Source organism: Dacryopinax primogenitus, assembly GCF_000292625.1.
Source record: "Dacryopinax primogenitus strain DJM-731 SS1 chromosome Unknown DACRYscaffold_7, whole genome shotgun sequence".
Lineage (NCBI taxonomy): Eukaryota > Fungi > Basidiomycota > Dacrymycetes > Dacrymycetales > Dacrymycetaceae > Dacryopinax > Dacryopinax primogenitus.
Window position 1 is genome coordinate 891,444 of NW_024467204.1, and position 19,955 is coordinate 911,398.

The window sequence follows — 19,955 nt, forward strand, 5'->3', positions numbered from 1 at the left end:
TGACCAAGGATGAGGTCATATGAGGTCATGCACAGCCATGCACAGCAGGTCACCTGACCATCCAATCCTTCCAGCAGGTTCCAGCACATGCCAAGGTATACCAGCTACTTCCATGTCATAAAGGCTTAGTCATGTCTCTTGACCAAGCAATGAGCTGGTGCCCTGACAGCAGGTTGGGCATGAGCAGAGTGTGCCCAACTCTCCAATGCATTTGTCAGCAACTTCTTGAGGTGCCTGAATCTCTTCCTCCATAGAGTCAATAGCATAGGTGGCCCACTCATATGTGTGGTCCATATGATCTTCCTCCTGCAAACCTTGACCCACAGGTAGATCATTTATTGGACCAACAGCTTGGCTGGAGTGCAAAACCACTCAACTGGCTCATGCTGCAACTACTGCACTATGCTTAGCATAATTCTTAGAAGTCCACAATAGACTGCTCAGCCATCCCTCAGTCTTACACAGCAAGCATTGACAGCATATGGTTCCTCAGGGGGTAGAAACCCACAACCCAGTGCTTGACAAACCAGCAGCAATCTTGGCATTGTTACATTGACTGGAAAACCCATTAGGATCATCTATGTCTTAAAGACTGAACAATTTTGGTGCACCTTGTCATATCCCTCTGTCCCAAATACTTAGATTCTGGGTTATCTGTCAGTAATATAATCTAGTACAGGTTGACCAGTGGGAAAGTGTTGCTGATGCCTACAAACAGGTTAGCAGATGAGGAGCAAAATCGCTCCTTCCCATAGCAGAAGGTCACCAGGGTCTTTTGCCGTCACTGCTACCAGTCCCCAATGTGTTGATGAGGACAGATATTCACATGAGATTAACAAGATGGATGTAGGAGTGAAAGGCATATCTTACATATGAACCCAAAAACCGGGCTACATATATGTAGGGTACAACTTCAGAGGCAGGTGGCCTGTATTGGGTCAATGCAGGTCAAAGATTTCTGAATGAGAGTAATAAGTTCTCTTGGGCCATCAAGGCCTGACATACAAAGCTAACATGGTGCCCTTGCAGGCTAGAGTACTACTTGTAAGCAGGAAGACCAGCCCAATGGAAGCACAAGGATAGGAGGAGGGGTAGGAAATGGTGGAAGGAGACCATAGGAGACCTTAAGAGTGGGGGAGGGAGAGCCCTACCCCACTCTAGAAACCTAATCCAACATGATGAACTTGCCGTCCCATTGCTGCCCTTGTCCTCTCCTCCTCATCAAGCTTCTTCCTTGCTGTCTTGCATGCTGCAGCTTCCATCACATGTGGATCCAGGTTGTAACAGGCTCTGAGGGGTGTATGCTTATGAGGGCAGGGAGGAGACGGAGGTGTGGAGGTGTGTTGGGAGTGGGTGTTTGGGAATGTGGATACAGAAGGAGCGAGGTTGGAAAACTCCTTGGGAATATGAAGAGTCAAATAGAAAGGCAGAAAGTCCTCCCACCTTTGGTAGGTAGGGAGAAAGCCAGGGCTAGGTGTGCAGCTTGGAGGCACAATATTATTGTTGAGGTTGGTCAGACTGATGTTAGATGAAGTTGAGTCAGTTGAGTTCTGAAATGTCGAGTATGCTGGAGGAGGAGAATCAGGGAAGGTATTGGCATGGCTGTTGAAGCAGTTCTGCTCAGACTGTGCAGAGCTGTCAGAGTCCAAGGCTTGAGTGGTCACAGTGTCAGTGACCAGGCCATCTTGCAGGCAGACAGTGGGGGTGCTCTCTCACAGGCAAAGAGCATGAGGAGTTGTGTAGTTGTACCAGCTGAGGGAACTTGCAGGACTGTCAAATTCCAAGGCTGGAGCCACATTGATGGTGGCTGTACTCTCCCACAGGCTGAGAGTACAGTCAACAATGCCTGCATGATTGGTGGATGTTGTTGAAGGGGTAGCAGCAGTGTCAGCTGCTGGGGTCTTCCACAGGCTAAGACTGACTGGAGTTGTGAAGTTGTAGTGACTGATACGAGATCTGATGATGTTGAGGCAGCCCTGAGCAACCTCACTGGTTGCTTGCTTGGGGCTGCCACCTCCATACCTTGCTCAGTTGGAGGGAAGATCTGTTACAAAGTAAGCTTGCCACGCACAATATGTGACCAATCTGTATGCACCAATGTCCTCAGAATGTGGCAAGCAGCAGCTACTGACCAAGATACTCATGGTATGCAAGATACCACTTGAGAGTTCCAGCATGTGAGACAGTGGAAGAGGCTACAGAAGATGTATGCCCAAATTAATTAGTATATTTATCTTCATGACAATGACTTACTAGGTATGATAAATTCAGTGAAGAGTAGTAATCAGAGGGTCAAGAGATATTTGATAGTGATTGGTGTAAGCAGAGTTGTTCAGGAGAGGGGTTCAGATGATGAGCACTGACCCTTTCCTGTTGAGCTCAGGATCTTTGAGATCAGTTCTGGGCCTGATAAGGCGAGAGAAGACTCAGGGTGCTGAGCATCAAGAATAATTCAGTCTTCATCATCATTGTTGTCAAGTGTTTGTTGTGCTCATGCTCAACAGTAACTGGTACTTTGTTTCCTCTGCTTTTCTCTACTCCTACTCTGCCCTATTTACCATGGAATGTGCCCCCTCCTCCCCCCTCCCCTTCTCCCCTACCCAGCATTGCCCCAGCCTCATGTTGTGCTGGCATGAGCCTCATGCTCAGCCAGTACAACTACACAAATCCTCATGCCAGGATACCAACCATATCCCAGGAAAAGTGGCCATAAAGCTCCAAAACCCAGACAAAGGCACATGTATTTGTGTGGTACTCCTAAATCAAAATAGGGGCCATTCTAAACCTCAGACCCATGAGCCCAGACCCACATGTGGGTCACCCTTTTCCTTTTAGTCTGCATGCTCACCCTCTCTTCTTTCCTAACAATGATCATCAAGCATGGACTCATATGACATTGACTCCACTCCGTCCTTGCCTATCTCTGCCAATGACTCCACCACTTCCCTCCTGGCAATGCTCAACACCATCCACCAGGAGTTGAGCAATGTGAAGCTCGCAGAGGACATCCTCCACCCCTCATGCAAGTCAAGCACAAGCTTGAAGAAGCCCTTGGTTTCTGGAAGCAGTCATGATGATGACCACATATATGCACACCATAGAGAAGGTGCTGAAACTGGAGGAAGTGGAGGAGGAAGCAGGGAGATGGCAGATGGTGAGCTGAAGGCTGCCATCATTTCTGTTGTTCATAGGGTGGAGATTCAGGCTGGAGAGCCTGTGCTGGTGGGAGGGGTTCCCTTGATTGGGCTGTTGGAGACAGGGGGGATGGAAGAGGTGAGTTGTGTAGTTGTCCTGACTGAGATGGTCAGTACAAATACATCTAATGCTAACCTATCTACAGGATCTTTTCCAGCCACCCAGCATCCATGCAGCCAGGCCAGAAGACATGGCTGCCACTGTTGCACCCCCAAATCCCAACAATCCCAAACCAGGCAGTCCTATGTTCTTGTGAGCTCTGACAAAGGAGGAGCTCCTAGATGAGAAGATGCCTGAATATCTGCTTGGGGTGCTGTTTGACAAAGAGTTCAAGGAGGAGCTTGAATGTATCAAGGAGCTGGCTTTCGAGTTGGGAAAGCTGATCTGCCACAAGGAGATTGCAGAGGAGGAAGAGAGGAAGTTGAGGGTGCTCACCAGGGAGTGCAAGGTGATTCATGATGGTGTTTGGGCAAAGTATGTTGATCGCAGCAAGAAGTCGATCAATCAGGAGCATGCTGCTCAGAGGGCAGCAATGAAGAAGAGTCTTGCTGATCACAAGAGGCTCCTTGCCCTCAGCACTCATGAGAAGAAGGAGAAGGTGTTTCCCTTCATGGGGAAGCTCCTCAAGGAGTATGGGCTGTCTGCTGGGAAAGTGGCATGTAAGTGATTCAATTTGATTTGTATACTGCATTACTGATTGCTATACTAGTAAAAATTGCCCCTGATATCATCAACCAGTTGACACAGAACTAGTGAGCTGAGGGCTAGGAGGACAAAAGGGGGGAAAGTGTGGGTTATAGCTAGCCATTGGTGAACTGTTTAGATAAGGATACCTTTGCAATATTAAACTGGTACCAACCATCTTGGTCGGTACAACTACACAACTCACCTGGCCCTGCCTAATTTGTACTGATGAAGCTGGACTCAACATGAATTATTGCAGCTGACTAACTTGGTACAAGAGAGTAGAGAACAGACTACCTATCTATGGCAATGTTGCATTTATCAGAGGTCACCTGGTCTTGACCTTGATCCAGGACCCTCAAGGCTGCCTTTACTCACCTGTCTTGACTCAATAAATTACCACGCAAAACACGGTGAAGGACGTGCCTCTCACGTGAAGTCAGGTGGCAGTGACTACGTCATCGGTCAGATTTTTGGGTATGAATGTGCAAGTTACATAACTCTGATAACTCTGAGACATTATGATCAGACACTCCCATCAAAATCGTCCTTGGCTGCAGTGAGACGGGATCTCCCACTTGTAACACACCTACGCACCCTCGAGCAACCTAGATTCACTCCAGCATACAACTCATGAACTGTTTCAATCTCGGGTCATGTGATTGCACGACAACTTGTGAAGCAAAGCGCACTGGAGGGTGAATGGGCCTGGATGTCTTCACCTCAAACATTCTCGTGCAAAATCTGATATACCCTACCGATTCAGTGAATTGAAACGTTATAACACCCGTCGATCTCTACTGAACGTGCGACGACCATTCGACACCGCATCCCCGTCGATGTGTCTTCCTCTCGCCGTCACAGTTCTTCCTGTGGGACGCATATCTCGTGTTTTTTCCACGGAAATCAGACGCATAAACGCAGGTTGGCGTGTTCAGCAAAGGTATGCCATGTCACTCAGCGATTTGACGTCAATGTTAAACACCGAACAACAGAGCCCCAAGCCAAGGAAGGTATGCAAATTCAACAGCCTGGGTGCACGCGACGTTGCCCGCTATTATCACTGCTGAAGCAACGAGGATGGTGACAGAAGGATGCTCTCGAAAAGGGGGATGATCGACCACGATAAAACGCCACAGTCAACGCGACTCACATTTCAACATCTTCAGCCTGCTTGTTCCTCGTAGCGCACACCGCCTCGTTATTGTCATGGCACCATCATACGACGTGACACCAAGGTATATTCGATACCTCACCCGGTGTTTCGACGACGATCCTGTTCTGTATCCTGGTCGTGGATCGCTCACGTCCTGCCGGCGCCTTCGAATACGCCTTTCCGCTATGTCAAATCCCAGCGTCATCTCTCGACGATAGTCCAAATTCTCCCTCAAGACTTACTGCCATCCACATCTGTGAAGATGCGCCACAACACTACCTATGCCGCTCAAGTATATGCTATAGCCTGACGGATTTTGATCGCGTTAGGCTCCCGCGCACATAGCATCTCACCCACGATGAGCTTCTCTCCTTGCGTTGACAATGATATCATTCCGAATGAAGAACCAGGCTCTGATGTATCGCGTCACCCAGCCTGCGAGTTGCAAGAACACTGTGCGCCAAGGATCATGCTTGTTTGACGACGGATATGTGACGACGGTTGGATGGTTGGATGCGGGCAGGGCGAGATGATTCGTTGCGATGAAAGAAGACGCATATACGCAGCCTGGTGTGTGCAGGGAGGGTACGCCGTGTTTCCTCCAGCGATTTGACAACAAGGTTGAGCATTGTACAACAGGGCCCCGTCTAGGCGAATAGCAGACCAGCGACGATATGCAAATCCCACAGTCTGAGCGTACACCTCACCGCTAAAAGAACGACGACGGCGAGAGAAGAGTGCTTTATAACACAGGATGATCGACAGTAGCGATGAAAGCACCAAAATAGATGCGATTCACATTGTAACATCTTCATCCTCCGTGTTCCTTGCGGCGTGCACTGCAAAGCGCCTTACGACGTGACGCCTTCGCTTCTTTGGTACCTCGACTAAGTGCCTTCGACGACAATTGTATCCTATATCCTCCTCGTCGATCACTGGCCTCGTGCCCGCACCTACGATTATGGCTTTCCACCATGTCATATCCCGCCATCAGATCAGGAAGATCGTCGGAATTTTCGTCAGGATATGCTGCCCTTATCCATATCTCGCCACAGCAGCTCACTATCCGCGGCGCTCAGGCTCGGCTTATAGCCTGTTTGATTTTCATCGTCTTATGTCTGCACGGACATATTTATTGATTCGATTTGCCTACGATTACCTCTCTTCGCACGAATATCATCCCGGATGTAGAACCAGGTCCTCGAGGTATCGCATCATCTGGCGTGCGATGTGCAAAAACATGCAGCATGCTACGCACCAAGCATCGTCCTTGTTCAATGAGGGATGTGTAGCGAAGGTTAGATGAGAGTACGGCGAGATGATTCGTTGGGATGATGAACTCGATCGGCTCTAGGTGTACCGGCTATCAGTGTCTGTCAATTGACCTCTACTGAAACGTTTTGCAGTTCATCGACGCCGTGGCAGCATGATCTCTGTCCGATAGACGCCTGTGCTCATCATGGGTCTGTCACCCTGTCGCAGTTCCACATCTCCTCCACCGGTTCCCTCGCTCTTCCCTTCTCGCCGACATGCCTCAACAAACCAAATCACGACGTGGTATGGCAGAAACTCTCAGCGCCCAGTGTTGGAGGCAGAGCAGGAGAGAAGATGATGCAGTTAGCAATATTTGCCATTATCAACTTGAGCGGGAGGAAGTACAGGATTGTGGTCTCCTGATTGCTTTGCTGTCTAGATGTTCTCTCTACGTGGACATGACGTATTCATCTCCTAGGGAATGGATTTCAAGCAAGTTAATGGTGTTCATCGTGAACGTCGCTTGTATCACCAACTTCTGCTAATCGCCACCATTATCGTATCCATTTGAATCACCACCATAGTCACGCACATCAAACCATCAACATCAAATCTATGCGAAACATACCAATGTAAAGAGCGAAACCTGCCCAAACCACCAGCTATCATCACATCACTGACGATCCATCAATGCCTCCTTCTCTCCTCCTGATCAAGAGACCATCACCGGTCCGTCGACTGCGTTGTCTATGTTCTACCATGCCATGGTCTGCTGCAATAGTTCAAAGTCCACTCCTACAGAAACAGAGTATTGATAGCCCAAGGAAGCTAGATGGTCGCTCTTGGGTGGATGACGTCTGCAGGGCCCACCGGTCGGCTTGCGAGTTCAGTACAAATGGTGGCACTGAACTGAGCCAAATCGCAGGGAAAATGCATTGCTCATGGTATTGTCCATATAACATGAACGATCATTTAGCTCGGATATTGCAATCGGAAGGAATGGGAATTGGAAAAGGCTGTTCTGATCTTGTTACAGTCGACTTTGTTTACGTGCATTCCGTGTCCGCGCATTAGCTGTGTTAGAGCATAGGGGATGAGTTTCCATCTCGGTTTGGTGTGATTTGGGGCCGCTTACATGATGTATATGTGCATAGGTAAATAGAGGTGCTGACATAGTGTATGCAGATAGAGAGAGCATCGGTCAGGGCAGAATAGAAATTTTTTCATCTGTCACGGAGCACTGTCCTCAAAACTCGACCATGTTTAAGAAGAGAGATCAGCTCACCGATCAGCCGTGCATCAAGATACTTGATTATTGTGACAAGCACCTCAACGTGGGAACTACACAGGGTGATATAGCGGAGCATTTCAAGATCACACAGCCAACAGTTTCTCGAATCCTACAGCATGCTGATATCATCCAGAAGCGAGTTGCATCATCCGAAGACCATACATCAAAGCGGCAGCGTCGGGTCCTGTACCCAGAGATTGAACGTATGCTGGCACTATGGGTGCAGCAGATGGAAGCGGAGCGGATTGCAATCACAGGCGATGTGTTGCGGTCAAAGTGGAGGTGGTTTGCAGAGCGGGCAAAAATTCGGAAAGAGAATTGGCTGCGCTTGTCAGATGGATGGCTCACATCCTTCAAGCATCGGTATGGGTTGAAGGGTCATGTCATGCACAGAGATGCGGGAGGTGTTGATACAACAAAAGTCGAGGAGGCAAGGATTGAGCTGCGCAAGCTTATGGACCAGTACGCCCTACAAGATATTTTCAATATGGATGAGACTGGCCTGTATGGGAAGATGCCACCGAATCGAACCCTTACAACTCAGCAGATCCACGGGCGAAAGGACAACAAGGACCGTCTATCATATGCATTCACTGTCAATGCTGATGGCTCAGAATACATCGATCCGCTTGTCATTGGCAAATCATGTTGGCCTAGGAGCTTTCGAGGGAAGGGAAGGCTTATGGGTATCGGTACTTCTGGAATAAGACAGCCTGGATGGTGACGAGTATATTTGAGTGGTGCGCCTCCATCTCGTCATGTAGTATGTAACTATACTGATTGTGGCATAGGTACACTGCAGATCTAGACCAGAGGATGCATACACAAGGATGCCATATCCTGCTCCTTATCGACCAGATGTCCGCACACAAAGTCAAACCCAACACCCTCACCAATATCCGCATCGAGTATTTGCCTGCAAACATGACGAGCCATATTCAGCTGCTTGACCAAGGCATAATCCGCTGCTTCAAGGCAAACTACCGAAATAAGTTCTGCAACCGAGCCATTCTGAGGCAAGCTGCCGGAATACCAACACATCAGCTGTACAATATCGAGCAGCTGGAGATCATGGGACATGCGGACAAGGCATGGCAAGAGGTGAAGCAGGAGACAATTGTGAACTGCTGGCGACGGTCCGGAATTCTCACACTGCCTCGTCGCCAAGATGGCAAGTTGGCAGGCCAAGATGATCCTGTTGTCCTTGAACTGCCAGCTCCGCCTATTACACAAGAGCCTTATCTGCAAGCTGCGCTACATGAGCTGCTCGATGCAATCACCACGCTGCAAGAGGTTGGTGCAATTGCACAACTCGACGTCCTAACACCAGAGGAGATGCTTGATGTGCCAGAAGAACAGGTGGTGTCAGAGCGGCGGACCAATGAGGATATTGTGGAGCAGCTGCAGGAGGAGATGCGGCAGGATGAGGTTATTGAGGTGCTTGATGACGAGGAGGAGGAGGAACCGGTTGCACCTCGGTGGTCTGCTCAGAAAACGCTGGCTGCATCACTTGAGCTGGAGCGTCTGTTTACCGCTCAGCCTGGCAGAGCTTTCCAGGACGTGCTGCGGGCTTTCCCTTCAATGATGGATGCACTAAAACGTCTCCATGTCCAATCTCTCACCCAGTCTAGCATCACGTCGTATTTCTCCTAATGTATCGGGAAAAATTTTACCTCCGGCCTCCCTCTCTCGTCCTGCATACCCTCTATTGCTCCATACGAACCATCTGTACCGAGCCTATGCACAAAGACAGAGTCGACTGTAGGTATTAATATTCCTCGCACAGAAGCGTTGAGTGGCAGTATTTGTGACGTCATAGTTCCCGAACAGAAGTGAATTACTGTACCCTGTGTTCTAATGAGGTCGAAATACCGCTCATCCTACAGCCCATTGTAGTATTGCTTTGAATGGATACATACTGCACGACTTCATCACAGCATGACTGCCGCCTATCTCTGCTTCCAAATCTACGCCCTCCTCCGACCCAGTTCCTTCTCGGGCAATGGACACTATATCACATAGAGATAACTGCGCAGTACTGCTGCACATTCCGCCGCTCTATGATGGAGCCCCACATACTCAAATAACGCTATTGCCGTCAGATGCATCTCCCTAGCGTCGAATATATTGCCTTGTTGCTCGGAAACACTTGCAATGAACTTCCTGCAGTAAGCTAACTGCCGCGTCATCCCGAGCTCTTCGAATGTCTTCTCAAATGCCCCGAGAATGTTGAATGGTTCAGGGTAACAATCTTGCATGTGCAGGATGTCGCCAAGACTACGACCGCATTGGGCGGCTCGGAGACCGTCCGGGATCGCGTCAAACGATTCCTTCGCTGCCTCCTCCTACTGATATTGCATGCTCAGGATCTCGCCGAGACTCTGAGCGCATTGGGCGGCACCCCGACGGTCTGGGATTGCGTCATACACCGCCCTCGCTTCCCTCAACAACGCCGCTGCCTCCTCGTACCGATCTTGCATGCGCAGGATCTCGCCGAGACTCCATGCGCATTCGGCGGCACTCAAACGGTCCGGGATCGCGTCAAACGCTGCCCTCGCTTCCATCAACAGCGCCGCTGCCTCCTCATACCGATCTTGCGTGCGCAGGATGTCGCCGAGACTCTGAGCACATTGGGCGGCACCGAGACGGTTCCGGATCGCGTCAAACGCTTTCCTCGCTTCCATCAACAGCACCGCCGCATCTTCATACCGATGTTGCATGCGCAGGATGTTGCCGAGACTCTGAGAGCATTGGGCGGCACCCAGACGGTCCGGGATCGCGTCGAACGCTGCCCTCGCTTCCATCAACACCGCCGCTGCCTCCTCGTACCGATGTTGCATGCGCAGGATGTCGGCGAGACTACAAGCGCATTGGGCGGCACCCAGACGACTCGGGATCGCGTCATACACCGCCCTCGCTTCCCTCAACAGCACCACTGCCTCCTCGTACCGATCTTGCATGCGCAGGATGTCGGCGAGACTACGAGCGCATTCGGCGGCACCTAAACGGTCCGGGATAGCGTCAAACACCGTCCTCGCTTCCCTCAACAGCATCGCTGCCTCCTCGTACCGATCTTGCATGCCCAGGATATCGCCGAGACTCCTAGCGCATTGGGCGGCACCCAGGCGGTTCGGGATCGCGTTAAACGTTTCCCTCGCTTCCTTCAAAAGCGCCGCTGCCTCCTCGTACCGATCTTGCATGCGCAGGATCTCGCCGAGACTCTGAGAGCATTGGGCGGCACCCAGACGGTCCGGGATTGCGTCATACACCGACCTCGCTTCCATGAACAGCGCCGCTGCCTCCTCGTACTGATGTTGCATGCCAAAGATGTCGCCGAGACTGTGAGCGCATTGGGCGGCACCCAGGCGGTTCCGGATCGCGTCAAACGCTGTCCTCGCTTCCTTCAGCAGCACCGCTGCCTCCTCGTACCGATCTTGCATCCGCAGGATCTCACTAAGAATGCAAGCGCATTGGGCGGCACCGAAGCGGTTCCGGATCGCGTCAGACGCTGCCTTCGCTTCCCTTAGCAGCGCCGCTGCCTCCTCGTACCGATCTTGCATGCGCAGGATATCGCCCAGGGCTAGCATACATGCTGCCAGGCCCCTTTTGTCTCCATTATCGAACATAGAGTTCGCCCCTGGCCTTCTCAAAGTACCTTGTCCATGCTTCTTCCGGGAGAAGAAGCGTGGGATTGCCTTCTTCGCTGTCGTCGCGATCCCCCGACTGCTCGTTAACCCCCTCAATTTTGCGATGTTCCTCATTAAGAGCAGAACAGGATCACCGTATCCCGTCATCCTCGAGAAGTATGCCAGTGAAACGGTCGCATGGAGGTATATGTCCAGTGCAAACCCTGGAACATTTGCCTGGCAGACATACAACAACACTGCGTTGATGTTACCAAACTCTGATGCAAGCAGCTCGATCATTTCCGCGCTGCTCTCTTCTCCATATTCGTACGCCCTATTCGCAAGTTGCATGACGTGTTTTGCCACATCGTTCAGGGGCGTCCCCTTTGGCGGATACTGTGCGAGAATAAAATCGCGGATCGGGGACAGAACTCGAATACGGCCGCTGTCCTGGTACGCAAGTCCACACCGAAGCAGGACCAACGCCGTCGCTGTGACGTTCCGTTCCATCGACGGCATCAGGGCTGGCAGCGACTCGATGTGTGCTCCATCGGGTAACAGGCAAAGGACTGAAAGTAATGGCCGGCCGTCACGATGATTCGCCATCAACCTCGAGTCGAGAGAAAGTCGAATCGAGACCTCCAGGCTGTCCGATCGGCCCGTACCTGCAGCCTTGACCAAATTGAAAGCTTCCCGCTCATAAGCAGCCAACAGGATGGATGGATCCAGGTCTTTCCCTTGCAATGCCATGAGATGAATCGCGAGCGGCAGTCCATCCAGTCTCTCGAGGAGCTCGTCCAATTTATCATCCGTCTTCTTTGAAATCTTGACCCATATCTGGCGGGCAGCTTGAAGAGAAAGCTTCCGAAGCGGGACCAGCTCGCTCCAGTTTAGCCCCTCGGGTGCCTGCGTTCCTCTCATCGTGACAACCACTGACAGTGAGGAAACTCGGTCGAATCGGCCGAACAATTCCCGAAGACGGTGCCTGTCTGATTGTGCGACTGTCTCTAGATTGTCCAGCACAAGAAGCGCGCGGCTGAGGGAAGCAAGATGTGTGAGCAAGGCTGTCCGCCTGTTCGAATCGCGTGGAATGCTGAAGAATCCTGCCAGCGCATTTACCAGACCTTCTTCGGAATCGACGGCGTCACAGCTGAGGAAATAGATATGACGTCCGTATCGTTCCTTGACTTGCTCATCGTTGATGGCGGCAAGCGCAACCGATGTCTTCCCGATGCCCCCCGTGCCCAGCAGAGGCACATGGCAAGCCTCGTCTTGAAGCAGGAGCTGGATGATCGACTCCACCACTTGCTCTCTGCCGCAGAACGCCTGGGGCGTGGGTGGAATATCGATCAGAGAAGGACTAGTTCACGGTCAGGCAGGGAGCGACGAGGTTGAACACAGAGCATACCCTTGGTGAGCGAGCGATCCAGCAACCACATCGCGTAACAGCACAGTGTGAATCTCCTGGCTCAAGTTTAAGTACCAGAACGCACACACGCCACCGGCTTTACTCACCAAGGACCGTAGCCTGAGAGCATCAAGACCCTCGTGATGCTTCCTTATCTTCTGCATTCTCGTCCAAATATCCCAACGATCTCGTTTCCAGCGGGAACGCAGAAATTCATCGATCTCTGATACTTTCCTACCCAGCCATAGTCAGAGATGAGGTCTCCAATAGGGGGGCTAGGGCGCACTTAGTAAGTTCCTTAATCACTGCTTCCACCCTCTCGTCTGCGGCCCCTTCAGGTGGAACACGATCGAGGATCACTTGAGTCACCCATGTAGTCTTCACCGCCAGCCGCTTATGATCATCCCGAAGTTCTTCGATTATCTGCCAGGCGGGGGGTCAGCATATCGAAGTCTAATACGACATGGAAAGGGGAAGCAGACCTCAGCAATGCCAGCAACCTGCGCAGCCGTGTCCTTCAGCTTCTCCTTGATTGGCGCTAGCTGGGAGGTTGCACGTGTAGTCCACCGTTCCCACGACTCTTGGAAAGACGCCAAGGAGCCGCTCATGAGATGTGTCAAGGGTACAAGGAACAAAGACAAAGAGTTGTGGAGTAAAGAAATGAGGCCGGGGGGGAGGGGGGGAACAAGCACAAAATGTTGCCGCCAGGCTGGGTTATGTATTGTCTGCCGCGCGGGACTCGCTGGCTGATTGACGTGTATGTTCGCATTTCCGCGTTTGTAACAAGGCGTCTATTATTGTTAGGAGGCAGTGTAGACCTCGTGGACAGGTTGTTGGGCCGGGGCAGACAGAAGAATGTCGAGGAACGTTTGGAGCTGATAATTGATAAGGTTGCGATTGTTTCCTTTTGTCATATCTCGTTCCATTTGTGGCTTTGCTAGCGAAAGCTCCGCCAGGATGCCAGGATAGAATATGTGCACACCTTGTTTCTTTCCTCTGGAAAATCAGGCATTCGTGTGAATAAACCCTCGAGAATGACATGCGCTATATCGATGGAGAGTAGAGATTCGCTAGGACCTGGGACGACAAGACCGTTCTTCGTGACCCTGAAATCTACAGCGCCTGTTAATGTGCATCGATAGTTATCCCGCTTGCGGGTCTGTCCACGTACGAGTGAGATGAGCTGTGATACGAGGTCCATAGTCGGACTCACCAGTTCTCGCCCCGCCTTGTAGCCTCTTGGGGTTGCTTCGAGAGATTCTTTATTCAACTCGGCCGTATCGTCGAAAGAGGGTCTTGACGGGTGCTCGCCAGGAGCGGGAGTCGCTTGACGTCGTCTGACTGGATCAATCGTGAATCTGACGAGTAACCGCAGAGGCGCAAGGAACGGCTAACACGACAGTATCATCCAGTGGGGACAAGTACAACTGGTTCTGCAGGAGGGTCGAGCTCGAGCAGCGGCGTACGGAGCGGTGTCATTGGCTTCGATGGTCTCTTGATTGCCACTTTCCTTACCAGTATGCTCGCACTGGCATGAGAAGCTGGAGCCGACGAAGCGGCCAGTAGCATGTAAGGCGGCGCGGCGGATGGAGTCAACGGGTTTAATCCATGTTTGTCTTGTCTATGCATGTTGTGACGGTCCAGCTGTTCCTAGAATCTGTGCAACATCGCCTCTTTACAATCCGCGGACTCCCTCGATGTCTTCTCACGCCCCAGGATAATGAACTGCCGGCAGTTTATCACCCATTACTGGCGACAAAGCGACCCTTTTCTCCAACTTCCAGCAATGCATCAAGCATGCTATCGCCCAGAAAGCGGATCTGGCTCTTCCGGCGGGCCTCAGGTTCATACCCCGCATCTCGGAACCAAGGACCGGTCAAGCAGTCCTGCCAACGGACATGTTGCTACGTTCAAGAATCCGGGTCGATGAGAACTGCGACAGGAAGTAGGAAGATGGCCAGCGGCTGCCTGAGACGGAGGAACTGGGGTTGGGGTGACAGCGCCAACGGCGTTGGAAGTGTTGGAGGCTGACAGGAACGGTGAAAACGGTGGTCGTCAATCGATCGTATGGGATCTGAACAAGGGATCCGACGAATGCACATGGTGAGACGTCTGGAGAAAGCTGGAGCCTGAAGAAAGAGTCATTCGTTCACGCGTCATCGACCTGTCGGATAATCAGTGCTTGTTGGTAGTAGAAGTGAACGATACGGACATCTTGGCTCTTGATACGGATTGTCACCCTGTCTGATGCTTGCCTATACGGCACGACACACCCAAATCCGCCGGGACAGCGGGGGATGCAACAGAGGAAGACGCCTGATCCGCCTTCGAAGACCCTCCGGGACGAGGATGGCGGTAGAAGACAGGCGAGGACCACTACCAAAGACTGGCCGCCTTCATGACTTTGAGCCTCTATTTCATGCGACGCGTCAGTGAAGGTTCCTCTGGTGATCAACCTAGCACACCATCTCACTGGAATGTCAATGAATCGCCTGAGTCCTATATGCAGCTGGAGGCAATGCCCGTGAAATCCTACCTCGCAGTATCCGCTTTCCACAAGTCTGATCGTCTTCTTTGAGGTAGCCAATCAGAGATGACGGACATGTGCAAATCGGGTTTTGATCATCAGGCGACTCAGGGTCGGGCTGTCGCAAGTAATGCGCCAGCTGACGAGGAGCAGCCACTTGAACCCTTAAGGTGAACACGCTGTTATGAGTCCAGGAATGGATTGCCAGGGACAAGCGAGACGTCTCAGCGAGTCAAGAAAGGTAGCTGTTAAGTTTGAGTTTGTGATGCCCGAGTCGGTCACGGAGTTGCTGAGTGTCTGGCATAAGGGCGTCTAGCGTCTGGTATGTGGGCAGTGCGCCAGAGGCGCTGCCTGTGGACATGAGGCTGACGGCAGGGTGGTATGTTCTTCAGACTGAGAGGATGGGAAGAACAGACGGTGGATTGTATGCGTGCATCGTTGGATAGGAACGCAGATGATGCCTGACTGATGACGTGCACCACCGCATTCCATTTACCACACCGCTTCAAACTAGTGGAATCCGATATCAAAAGCAGAATTGGACTAGCTTATTTGGAGGGGCCAAGTTCATTTCATGTAGACAGACAAAAGAGATATACTTTGCAAAGTTCCTTTCCGACATCCTCGGATTGTTATCCGACACTTCTTGCAACAAAAGAAGATGCTATAAATAAGCACAGGATGGTTGTCAATGGTGATGTCCCTTGCAGTTCACTCCATCACCGAGGTTGTATTCATTTTCACCGACCAGAAATTACTAGTCTCTTGCATGCGTTTTACTTTAACATTGTAACATTTCTTCTTGTGACATTGTCATCAACTTACATTCACTCTCTCATCTACAGTAGCTCACATTTGACATCAACGACGACGTCGCTCTATAATAACACAAATCTCAATCTGCAACTCACACTCGCTCCAAAATGCCCTCAATCCCAATCCCTCACTACATCAACACTCCCATCGCCCACTCATCTCAACCTCATCTCACGTCCCCGTCTCCCCCAATCCAGGAATTCCCACCAGCAGCACGCTCCGGTTCCCGCACTCCATCAATCGACGGTGTACAACCAGTCTCAGAAGCAGACTTTGACGCTCCGGGACCGTCGGGGCCTGTCCTCGCAAGTGATGTCAAGAAGCAACAACAGGTCGTCGTCTCTGCCAAGGGTGTTGCTATAGACGATGCCCAAGATGGAGGAGAGAGCGAAGATGAGGACGAGGGTGTTGTGCCGGACAGCCCCGGACCAGCAGAACGCTTCGAGCCTCTGTACAACAGTCCTTCTCGTTCACCCGCGAACCTCCCTGCAGTTGAGGGCAACCCAGGACAGACGATGGACGGTGCTGCTGCAGAGCTCGATCAACCAGCACAAGAGTCAACACTGAGCAGTGCAGAAACACAAGTCGAACGGCCATCCGCAATCCCCGGGTTGCCAGACGTCGCTCCCCCTCCCTCCTCCACCCCTTCAAGACCCAACAACCTCTTCCGCACCAGCGCACTCAAGGTCCTCCAAATGCACCGCGGGAGCAGCGCCATCCAGTCCCCCGGAGCGGAACAAGGTGTCGACGCGAGGCGGGACAGTGCTGCTGAGCACTGGGGGCACATACACCAGGAGTGTGCTATCGAGGTGTGCGACTACTCCAGCAACAACGCGTCCTTTACCAGGCTGAGCAACGCTGGTCTTGCCGAGTTCCTCTCTGGCCGAGGGAAGGACAGGCCCGCGTGGGCAAAGGTCAGGTGGATAAACGTAGGCGGGATATCGTTCGACGTCATTCGCGCTATCGCACTGCGATACGACCTGCACCCGTTGGCGACGGAAGACGTGCTTCGGTGCGGCGAGAGCGGGAGCAGGAGCAAGTCGGACTATTACAAGAACCACCTGTTCCTGAGCCTTATATGCCACCTCCTGGCACCGGACGACGAGCCTCCGAGCTATGACGATTCGCAGGCCCCGGCTGGAGAGCCAGGGGAAGTGCTCACTGAGTCCCCTTTGCAGGACACGCCAGATCTTGGCCTGTCAGACGCTGCGCTCCGGCGTAGAAGGCACTCCGCGGTGTTCGCCCGCGCTAGGTCCGGGGTGCGCCACGCTGGGGAGGGATTAGCACACACCATCAGCAGGGACGATATCGAGAGTTCTCTTGATGCGGCCAAGAGCATGCGTGGGCCGGGGGACGATCTGCGCCCTACAACTGGCGCTCTGGCTGGGGAAGACGTAGGTTGGTCTCGCCGTCTGAGGCCTGCAGTACCGAAACGGTTGTCTGCTCTTCGCCCGCACCCGCACTCTCACTCGCATCACTCGAACCATGCTGATCCGGAACGGGACGCCCCCGCGCAGAAGGCTGCTCAGGCCCACACACTGGCAAAACAGCGCCAGTGGGCGAGCTGGATGAATATGTCCCCCATGCGGAGGCGGAAGGCGGTGAACCAGGCTGCGCTGCAGGAGCTGAAGCGGGGTGCGCATGTCAGTGTCGAGTTGAAGCATATATTTGTGTTCCTTACGAGGGGAGGTGAGTGTACTGAAGTTGTTCCTCGTTTGCGTGGACTAACGCTCGTTAGGCACGCTTATCACCTTCCACCAGGATGCAGACTTGGCACATTTCAGACCTATCAAAGCCCGTTTGCAGCATAAAGATTCCCTACTCCGCGCGCAGGGGGACGCGTCCCTCTTGATGCAGAGCGTGATCGATCTTGGTGCGTCCGTTTTCTGGCACTTATGGAGGTTGAGCTGATGTTGATGCGCGATAGTGGTGGACCGCGCGCTGGAAGTCGTCGATCGGTATCATGATACCCTCTTGGATTTAGAACGGCAGATCCTTATCAAGCCGAGTATGAAGACCGTTCGGCAGTGTACGTCCCCTTCATCCCCCCCTCCCCGGCCTAGCTCACGTTCGCAGTGCACATCATGTCTGGCGACCTGACGCTACACAAGCGCACCCTCACCCCTCTCTCAACGATGATCTACGCTCTGAGGCGGTACGATCTCGACCGTGCAGTGGCCGCTACGCCCGAAGCGCAGGATGGGAAGGACGTCAAAGTCTCCGGCTTCTGCAGTCATCAGTGTAAAGTCTACCTCGCGGACGTGTATGACCATATGGAATATATCCTCAGCAGCATGGATATGTTCTCCTCTATTGCGGAGAACTTGATAAACTTTACGTTCAATGTGCGTCTCCTTGTTTGCCGTTAGTGCGCGGCTGACACTGGGTAGATTGTGTCATATGAGACGAACGAGTCTATGCGCCGGCTCACAGTCGCCACGGTCGTTTTCTTCCCCCTCACCTTCCTTACAGGATACTTCGTACGTCCTCCGGTTCTCTGCGAGCTCCTCACTAACGTATGCCAGGGCATGAACTTCGTTTCTATGAATTCCCTTGTCGGCTCAGATCTATTCTTCTGGGAACTTGCGATCCCAGTCATGATCGTTATCACGATCGCCTTTACCTGGAACGATATTGTCAAGAGGTACCGAGCGTTCGTAAGGAACAGGCACTTTGATGCGGTCAATGTACGCCCCCCGCCCCCCCCTTTCATTCAGAACATGTTTAACCTCATCGATAGGACAAGCTTCGGAATACCCTCTCCAGAACGACATAAACGTGTCTTGATATATCTGTCTTTTATATGCATATCCTCCGGCCGCGCCGGGCTCGATTGTCTCGTCCTTCACTGAAACAAAAATGTTTTTCTTGAATCTCTTCGCGCACGCGCCGGATCGTTCGTCATACCTATATGCACATTTACCCTCTTTTGGAACTTCACGGCTCGGGATTGTATTGGATCTGCTTCTGGTATTGCAGGACGATAGGAACCGCCTTTGAAAAGGTATGAGATGGAATTAGTTATTTTCCCCTGATACGCTCTATCTCCCGGGCATCAGATCCAACCCGCGTCTTTACGGAAATGGGCGCCAGATTGCAATTAGATTGATTCCCCGCTTCGGATCCGGGATTATCGTCTGATCGATGTATTAGATGTCCGGATTTCTCACAAGCGAATTAGGCGCCCATCCATGGGGGTCTCTTGTGGCTAAATTGTTGTCGCACTTCTCGATGAATAGCTCCCTGATACTCGTCACTCATATCACTTTCTTGATACCCTCATGAGCGTGGTCGTCTCAAATTACCCAAATCGTAGTGGCTACATGATTCCTGCTCGAATACCAGGGGCTGTAGCAACATCTCTCCCACCCGCAGATTGGCGCACAGATCCAGATTGGGCCAAGTCCATCTTGATTCGTGTGCGACAACAGGTCCTTGACGCAGGCAAGGTGCGGCGGTTCACCTTCCAACAAGAGGCTGACTGATGCGATACTTCACAGTCTGTGCGCACGAACAAGACCGACTGTGCGCTGCTGACAGAACGAACTGCTCGAATCATGGAAGACTTTGCGCAAGTGATAGAGAAGGTGGGGGATGACGTGGCAATGCCCACCCAGCTGGGTGCAGTCATCCAGCACGTCAAACCCATATAATGGCCGCGTGTCACAACGGTGCTGACTGCCTACGGGTCTCAGGACGGCAGAGCAAGTCACGTTCTTTCTGCGTCGACAGAGTGGAAAGAGCGTGACGGCTGGTCTCATCCGCCAAGCACATGCCAAACAAGAAGTTTGTCGGATACACGAGTCCTTGGACGTTATCGTGAAGACTTTGCAGGTTCGATTTACTCCCCTGTCAGTGTCCTCTCTCCAGCTGAAGCGAGGTCAATGTAGACATTCCTTCTGTCTGCGATGTCGGCTGCTGAAGACCCGCCAGTACCAAGTGAGGTATGTTCTTTGTTTTCGTTCGGAATGCCGATCTCCTTGCTGAAACGGACTTCG

At 52.0% G+C, this 19,955-nt stretch overlaps 6 protein-coding genes across 6 annotated transcripts; 4 read left to right on the forward strand and 2 right to left on the reverse strand.

Moving 5' to 3' along the window:
- Nucleotides 1-2,880: 2,880 nt before the first annotated feature.
- DACRYDRAFT_15395 (uncharacterized protein) lies at nucleotides 2,881-3,948 on the forward strand (the record flags this gene model as incomplete). Its single annotated transcript, XM_040771102.1, has 4 exons — nucleotides 2,881-3,273; nucleotides 3,341-3,434; nucleotides 3,477-3,854; nucleotides 3,905-3,948. 4 exons carry the CDS (start codon nucleotides 2,881-2,883, stop codon nucleotides 3,946-3,948), a joined length of 909 nt encoding a protein of 302 aa, XP_040629701.1.
- Nucleotides 3,949-4,724: 776 nt separating this feature from the next.
- Nucleotides 4,725-5,382, forward strand: DACRYDRAFT_21761 (uncharacterized protein). The gene is made up of 2 exons (XM_040772542.1): nucleotides 4,725-4,822; nucleotides 4,875-5,382. The coding sequence occupies exon 2, from the start codon at nucleotides 5,089-5,091 to the stop codon at nucleotides 5,251-5,253; it is 165 nt and encodes a 54-aa protein (XP_040629702.1). The 5' UTR covers nucleotides 4,725-4,822; nucleotides 4,875-5,088; the 3' UTR covers nucleotides 5,254-5,382.
- A 2,565-nt stretch (nucleotides 5,383-7,947) lies between these two features.
- On the forward strand, nucleotides 7,948-8,244 carry DACRYDRAFT_38744 (C-terminal dimerization related protein; the record flags this gene model as incomplete). Its single annotated transcript, XM_040774447.1, has 1 exon — nucleotides 7,948-8,244. A coding segment is annotated over one exon (297 nt), but the record flags the coding sequence as incomplete, so codon positions are not given.
- A 1,342-nt stretch (nucleotides 8,245-9,586) lies between these two features.
- Nucleotides 9,587-13,231, reverse strand: DACRYDRAFT_115779 (TPR-like protein). The gene is made up of 5 exons (XM_040770077.1): nucleotides 13,097-13,231; nucleotides 12,901-13,037; nucleotides 12,722-12,848; nucleotides 12,615-12,670; nucleotides 9,587-12,566 (listed from the first exon to the last, which is right to left on the reverse strand). The coding sequence occupies exons 1-5, from the start codon at nucleotides 13,220-13,222 to the stop codon at nucleotides 9,926-9,928; spliced, it is 3,087 nt and encodes a 1,028-aa protein (XP_040629704.1). The 5' UTR covers nucleotides 13,223-13,231; the 3' UTR covers nucleotides 9,587-9,925.
- A 235-nt stretch (nucleotides 13,232-13,466) lies between these two features.
- DACRYDRAFT_21763 (uncharacterized protein) lies at nucleotides 13,467-15,185 on the reverse strand. The gene is made up of 5 exons (XM_040772543.1): nucleotides 15,080-15,185; nucleotides 14,827-15,026; nucleotides 14,010-14,778; nucleotides 13,828-13,955; nucleotides 13,467-13,773 (listed from the first exon to the last, which is right to left on the reverse strand). The coding sequence occupies exon 3, from the start codon at nucleotides 14,241-14,243 to the stop codon at nucleotides 14,019-14,021; it is 225 nt and encodes a 74-aa protein (XP_040629705.1). The 5' UTR covers nucleotides 14,244-14,778; nucleotides 14,827-15,026; nucleotides 15,080-15,185; the 3' UTR covers nucleotides 13,467-13,773; nucleotides 13,828-13,955; nucleotides 14,010-14,018.
- Nucleotides 15,186-16,064: 879 nt separating this feature from the next.
- DACRYDRAFT_115780 (uncharacterized protein) lies at nucleotides 16,065-18,910 on the forward strand (the record flags this gene model as incomplete). The annotated part of the gene is made up of 7 exons (XM_040770078.1): nucleotides 16,065-17,646; nucleotides 17,696-17,830; nucleotides 17,885-17,986; nucleotides 18,034-18,302; nucleotides 18,348-18,437; nucleotides 18,483-18,644; nucleotides 18,698-18,910. The coding sequence occupies 7 exons, from the start codon at nucleotides 16,065-16,067 to the stop codon at nucleotides 18,731-18,733; spliced, it is 2,376 nt and encodes a 791-aa protein (XP_040629706.1). The 3' UTR covers nucleotides 18,734-18,910.
- Nucleotides 18,911-19,955: the final 1,045 nt, after the last annotated feature.